Source organism: Triticum dicoccoides, chromosome 6A, assembly GCF_002162155.2.
Source record: "Triticum dicoccoides isolate Atlit2015 ecotype Zavitan chromosome 6A, WEW_v2.0, whole genome shotgun sequence".
Lineage (NCBI taxonomy): Eukaryota > Viridiplantae > Streptophyta > Magnoliopsida > Poales > Poaceae > Triticum > Triticum dicoccoides.
This window is the reverse complement of record NC_041390.1, coordinates 626981689-626989050: the sequence shown is the minus strand read 5'-3', so window position 1 is coordinate 626989050 and position 7362 is coordinate 626981689. Positions and strand designations below refer to the sequence as shown.

General features: G+C 43.2%; 1 protein-coding gene across 1 annotated transcript; it reads left to right on the top strand.

Moving 5' to 3' along the window:
- The first annotated feature begins 417 nt into the window (after window positions 1-417).
- LOC119318661 (putative disease resistance protein RGA4) lies at window positions 418-6068 on the top strand. The gene is made up of 6 exons (XM_037593242.1): window positions 418-852; window positions 937-1219; window positions 1341-5015; window positions 5193-5262; window positions 5343-5443; window positions 5518-6068. Exons 1-3 carry the CDS (start codon window positions 546-548, stop codon window positions 4993-4995), a joined length of 4245 nt encoding a protein of 1414 aa, XP_037449139.1. The 5' UTR covers window positions 418-545; the 3' UTR covers window positions 4996-5015; window positions 5193-5262; window positions 5343-5443; window positions 5518-6068.
- Window positions 6069-7362: the final 1294 nt, after the last annotated feature.

The window sequence follows — 7362 nt, the reverse complement described above, 5'->3', positions numbered from 1 at the left end:
TCCTCTGTTGGCAGAGGAGGGCGACACGGGTTTTTTGTTGTTGAAAAAAAATTCGTTTTGGACCATCGTTCAGTACTTATATGAAACTTCTCTACGTTTTCTCTTTCTCCTATGAGCGTTTGGGTGTGGATGGGTCTGAGAACAGAAGACTTGAGCCTCTCAGGTCCTGCATGCTTTGGTAGAATGGATTTTTTTAATCAAAGGTTTGCCAGGACTCAAGCACATCCTATATTAGTTTAGGGTTTAACAGTGGGAGTCATCATTAGTTTGGCATTGTGCTTAGGCTTTACAGCCATGCCGCCATGCTTTACAGGAGCCATGACTCGATACCCACTGACAACATGATGGGATTAACAAACGTTAATTTGTACCAGCGTGTATCCCACTATGCAGATGCAGATCACCGGGCCGGAGAGAAAATGCAGCCCCAGCACGCCCGTCGAAGCAGTCACATCCACCAACCCTCCAGGTAGTGATCTCCTTGCGCGTTGCTTCCCACTGCTGCTCTCTCCATTTCCTGCTACTGCTTCCGCCGGGATCTGCTGATGGAGGCGGTGGAAGACACCACGCTGGAGGCCGCGATCGGGTGGCTTACAGATACAATCCTTGCTAATCTCCCTTCCAGCGGCAAGCTGGATTCCTGGATTCGCCAAGCTGGCCTTGGCAACGACGTGGAGGAGCTCAAGTCCGAGGTGGAGGCAGTGGAGATGGTGGTTTCTGCTGTGCACGGGAGGGCGACCGGAAACAAGCCGCTGGCCCGATCTCTTGCTCATATCAAGGAGCTGCTCTACGACGCTGACGATGCGGTCGATGAGCTCGACCACTACAGGCTACAGCAGGGTCTCCAATCAGGTAATTTTCGTAATGCATTTTTTTAGTCGAAGTATCTGCTGAACTGCTTGCTAATTGGCCGGTCTACCCTTTCTTTTGCCTTAGAGACGCTGCCCGAAATGGATGGACATGGAACGCAACAAGTTGAGAGATCTAGAGAAAATGCTGATGATGTACAGAGTAGCAGTAATGGCAGGTTACGGTCCAAGGAATGGGTTCACTTTGACATCATAGACTCTGACGAAAAGGAACGGCCTGCCAAAGCAAGATGTAAGCGCTGTCAAAAGGAGCTTATGTGCGATACCAGAAATGGGACATCAGTTTTGCGCAATCATCTCAAGAGCAAAAGTTGTACCAAGAAACGTGGACCAACTGACCCTTCTTCAAGGTACCTAGATTTTTTTTTCTTCATCACACAGGCACACGTTTGCGAATCGTTTTTAATACACGTCTGCTTAAGAGTATATTAATGTTCTCACCGCTAATCCATAATCTATTTCTCATTGCAGCACTGCTGATGCTACTACAATTCCTACACATGTTGCAGCTGGTAATTCGTCTAGCAGAAAAAGGATGAGAACCGGACAGGAGTCAACACAGATCACCACAGCTAACCCAAACGGTTGGAACAAGGATGCATTTTCTGAAAGGATACAAAACATCACTAGTCAGTTGCAAGGCAGGCGAGAGGCTATCACAGGGCTTCTCAAGATACTTGGGCCAGACTTAGATGGTGCAAGTTCAAGTCACTGTCAGAGTAGAGTCTCAGATCCACGCCGAAGAACATCAAGTCTTGCTCAAGGAAAAGTGTATGGGAGAGCTGCAGAGAAGAGATCCATCAAAAAGTCGATAGAAAAACACAAATCAACTGCCAGTGTAACTGTTCTGCCTATTGTAGGCATCGGAGGAGTTGGGAAGACAGTTGTCGCTCAGCTTGTATACAATGATCCAGCTGTGGAAAGTCAATTTGATCACAAGATATGGATTTGGGTGTCTAACAACTTTGATGAAATGAGAATCACAAGAGAGATGTTAGATTACGTCTCCCAAGAAACGCATGAGGGCCTATGCAGCTTTCCCAAGCTTCAGGAGGTCTTGAAGGGTCATATTAAATCAAAGAGGGTTCTACTTGTTTTAGATGATTTTTGGGAAGGCATGGATGATGGCCGATGGAACAAATTATTGGCTCCTTTCAATTCTGATGGCGCAACTGGCAATATGATAATTCTGACAACTAGAAAACCTTATGTTGCCAAAAGGAGAGGTACAGCTGGACCAATTAACTTAGGTGCTTTGGGAAAGGACTATTTTTGGCAATTATTCAAATCATGCGCATTTGGTGATGAGAATTACGAAGCGCAAGCAAGTCTAAGTGACTTAGGGCAGGAAATAGCACAAAAGTTAAGAGGAAACCCATTAGCAGCACAAACTACTGGGACACTATTAAGAGATCATCTTACAGTGGATCATTGGAGTAACATTTTGAAGACCGAAGCATGGAAATCCCTTAACCATGATGGTGGCATCATGTCTTCTTTGAAGCTTTCCTATGATGAGCTGCCCTACCGTTTACAACAATGCTGCTCATATTGTTCTATATTCCCCTATGATTATGAATTTGCTTCCGAGGAGCTAGTTCGTCTTTGGATTTCACAGGGATTTGTGAAGCGTGATCATTCAAATAAGAGTTTGGAGGAGATGGGACAGTACTATCTGACTGATTTGGTGAACCTAGGCTTTTTCCATTTTGTTCGGCAAACTTGCTATGCTATGCGTGGCCTGATGCATGATTTTGCAAGGCTAGTTTCAAGAACTGAGTGTGCAGCTTTGGATGGTTTGCATTGCAATGAAATTTTGCCAACTATACACCATTTGTCTATAGTAATCAGTTCTGTATATTTTGGGAACATACCTCGCAGTGACAAGTTTGAATTTCTCCTGCAAAATATAGTCGCATCTGTGAGAAAGTTGAGGTCATTGGTGTTAATTGGGAAATATGACTCCTTTTTCTTCAAAGCATTCCAAGATGTATTTGGGAAAGCACATAATTTGCGTTTGTTGCAAATGTCTGTAACATCTGCTGATTTTAATTCTTTCCCATGTAGCTTGGTAAATCCTACAAGTCTTCGGTATCTAAAACTTCAGGATGATCATACTGAGCAGAAGGCTTTCCCTCATGTATTGAGCAAGTTTTTCCATCTTCAAGTATTGGATGTTGTTTTCATTAATTCATTGCATATGGTTCATCTAGAGGATTGCGAAGGATGGAGAATACTTCAATCTCTGGAAATGCTTCGGTTTCTTAAAAGATTGAAGTTGCGCAACATGCAAAGAGTAAAAGAAATATCGGTTCCGTCACTGGAGGAGCTAGTTTTAGATGGAATGCCAGATTTACAAAGATGTTCCTGTACTTCTGTGGGTGATATGATGTCTAGTTTAAGGGTGCTCGAGATCAAGAGTTGCCCTGCACTTAAGGTGTTTGATTTGTTTCAGAAAGGTCATAACTACACAACTGAGCAGAAGCCATGGTTGCCCAGTCTGAGGAAACTCATCATTTGTGATTGTCCTCATTTGCAACCACAGATCCCCCTTCCACCTTCAGCCACATTTTCTGAACTTTTAATCAGTGGAGTTTCAACAATTATGACAATGGAGGGATCTTCCATGGAAAATTTCAAAATTAGCGGAGATACACTTTTGCGTGATACACTCGATGACAAAATTTTGGCATTCCATAATCTTAAGGATATCAAATACTTGGAGATATTGTGGTGCAAAAACCTAACATCTATTTCATTCAAAGGTTTGAGTCAGCTCATCTCTTTAAAGAGTTTGAAAATAGAGTACTGCACAGAACTTTTCTCTCTAGATTTTGTGGCAGAGCATACCCATGAAGACATGATAACTGTAAAAGATGCTGCTCTCCCATCTCTTGAAAGTCTCTATATTAAAGAATGTGGAATGACGGGAAAGGGGCTATCTCTGATGCTGCGACATTCGTCAACCCTGAAGGAATTGGATTTAATTGGCTGTCCGCAGTTGAAACAACTGAAGATAGAAGAGGAAGAAAAAGTCCCAGCTTCTTGGACATCAAGATATCTATGTGATGCGTCATCAGGATATGCAGATGACACACGGCCAAGCATAGCTGTAGATGAACTCGTGCACATTCCGTTGAATCTCAGAAAGATAACAATTGGTGGATGCCCTCATCTAATATTTGATGGGAGTAGGGAAGGATTGGCTGGAATTACCATCCTCGGGGAGGAGGTAGAGGAAGAGGGCCAAGAGAATGGCAGATGTCTCCTCCCGCAATCACTTGAACAACTTGTTTGGTATGATTATTCCCAAAAAACTCTGCGGCCCTGCTTTGTGGGTAATCTCCCGTGCCTCAAAAAGTTGGAAGTAAACAGTGGAAGCTTGGAATATCTACAGCTGGATTCCTGTACGGCCTTAGAAGATTTAGAAATTAGATTGTGTGAACAGCTCGTCGCATTACAAGGCATGCAATCGCTTGGAACCCTCAGGTCTTTGGTGTTATGTAAGAACTCAAGATTTGAATCACTACAGCTGCATTCCTGCACAGCGCTGGAACGTTTGGAAATTCATCAGTGTAGATCGCTTGTCTCATTAGAGGGCTTGCAGTCTCTCGTGGATCTGAAACATTTGATAATAGTTAAGTCCCCTACCTTGGATTACTTTAGCATAATGGAGAGTTATGAGCCAGTTGAGGGTATTTCAAGTCATAGCTGTGAGTTATTCCCTGCACTGGAAAGTCTCGAGACCGATAACTTGTCTACCCTGAACATGTCATTCTGCAAGGGTCTCACCTGCCTCCGAAGCCTAAGGCTTACTCATTCGGATGCAACGAGACTAACAGATGAGCAAGAGAAAGCACTTCTGCTCCTTGGGTCCCTGCAAGAGCTCCAATTTAAGCATTTTTGGCATCTCGTATATCTTCCTACAGGGCTGCGCAGCCTCCCTTCCCTCAAGAGTTTGGAGATCATATTTTGTAATAGCATATCAGGGCTTCTGAAGGAGGGCCTCCCACCTTCGCTGGAAAAACTGGAGATCTACAACTGCAGCGCCGAGTTATCAGAAGGATGCAGATTACTAGCAACAAACAAGCTAGAGGTCGAAATTGATGGGGACTATGTGGACTGATCGCTGAGTACCTTTCTAAGGTATACTTCTACCATACATGCCCAGTTTATTTTTTGGACTAAACACCAAAATCGTACAATTATATGCTACTGGAGGGATTGCCCAGGCCATCCCTGTCCTGGATCACCTATTACATTAGTTATTATATTTGGTTGGGAGGGAAAATGCTTAACATATTTTTCTTGTGATGTGAATAGGTTCGGTTTCACTTCAAAACCTCGTCCTCACGCGCTCATGATAACGGTGAAGATAGATGAACGCTGGGAGGTCAGATGATAACCAGAACCTCATACCCATGTGGCCATCTTGATTTTGATGTCTCGATAATCAGTACTTCTCTTCTCCAGTTGCTGGGATTTCAGAAAACAAACTGGGGATTTATGCTGCCATGTCGGAAAAGCCTACCTACTATCCTGCTGCCATATCTGAAATCTGAAATCTTCAACAGGTAAACCTGCTTTTTTCATCTCTGTTTATTATTCACCACATGTTCTGAACTAAAAACAAGATGGTTATTTTCAGTTCCTTGACTGCATTCAGAAGACAGATCCAGAGATGCTGGGACAGGAATTTGATAATCAGACTCAGACCAGACCAACATGCTAGGATTGATCGAACTCGTATCTCCGTCAGAAATTTGGGATGGCCTTGCCAGTGGACGTACATTCTGAATCTATCTCCTCCGACGGGAAGAGTTCCTGCTCATCTCCGTTTCATGTTCAGGGTTCAGGTAAGGCAAGCAACCCGCCTGCATGCTCACTGGTAATACAAATAACCCCATTTTGAAGGCGCAATGGATGAGCTATGTCGACACACTGCTTGCTTGACCGTTTTATGAACCTTCCATGCAACAAAGGAGGATCCAGGGGCATGTGTCAGTGAGGAGTCTCAACTTGTTGGCCTATTGTCAGTGCATTTGTTTGTATTCTGGTATTGACGGTGGTTAGTCGTCCCAAGTTTTCAGTTCTTGTGTACTTGTTTATTTCTTTTTCCTTGTTTTGACCTTGGGCAGTAACTCTGTAACTGAACATCACTTCTGTGAATGGTGATCTAGCTTGTCAGTACTTGTATGACTTCCTGAAGCTTATCTGTGAACCAACCAGGAAGCGAAGGCGCATTTCTTGTCAACCTTATTTTTTGTTCGCCAAATGCAGTTCCTAAACCTCATCAACTTGTCAGATGTTGTTGTGTTACCATTTTAGAAGAATGCATCCTTACAGGTTTTACACACGTTGTTGGGTTACCATTTTTATGTTGGGACGAATGCTTCTTTTATGTTAGCTGATGATGTCTTAAGCAGTGAGTTGCACATGTACTTGTCAGTTTAGCTGCTTTAAGAACTTACAAGCATACGTAAGAACAAACCTGTCAAAGAAACACAACATAGAACTGCAAGTTGGCCAGGCCAGTTTCCGAAGAAGCAAGTTTCAGCTCTGTAGGAAGAATTCTGTGAGGCTTCTCGTCGATGCATCCTTCATCGCTCACACAACTCAGTAGTGCAAAAAAAAAAAACTATGCGCTAAAGCGCAGCAGATCTATTCTTCCCTGCACTCATGCCTCACTCTTTCCGTTATATTAGCACTCACGCATCTCTTCTCATTCAGGTACAACACAACAATTTACCAATACAGCTTAACTCACAGGTTTTAGACTCACAGTACCAGCTTTGCAGTTTACCACTCATGTCCACTAGCAAGGTTACTACTACTTTTACTCTTCCAAACAGCACCAACATTAACATTGGATTCACATCATAAGTAATTGACATGAATGTACTACAAACTTCAAAAAAAAAATCCATCAAACTTGCTAGAGTACAGACATGGGCATACATACATGCTCCAAAAGAAATGGAAACATCCTCCTGGGAAACGGAGGAGAAACGATAACCCAACTGCACCATATAGAACATTTGGAGGAGAAGCATCGCTTTGGTTCATCACATCCATCAGTATCGGTGCACTAGTAATCGAATGAGGGAATGAAACATTAGTTAACAGCACTGGAACTTTTGTATCCTGCAAACCAATGACAAAGCATGGCAGAATGGCGCTACACATATTCAGAAATGATTCATCACGCACTATAACTAGTGACCAGGTTGTAACGACACCATTGTTACAGAGAAAAGCTATATATATTGCACGTTGTTTAGCACTCCTAAGACACTTGATTAGAGAGGATTCGTGGAGGTGGATGAATAAAGCAGCAACATAAGCTTACAGCAGAGTGACAGTGGAGAGAGCAGAGTGGCCCTCCCCTGTACACAATCCCTGTGAGTACATGCTCTACCTGATATACATGTTAATTATTGTTGCCTGGAAGCCAGCACAAGAAGATATTTATTAGAAGATATTTACAAAGCTA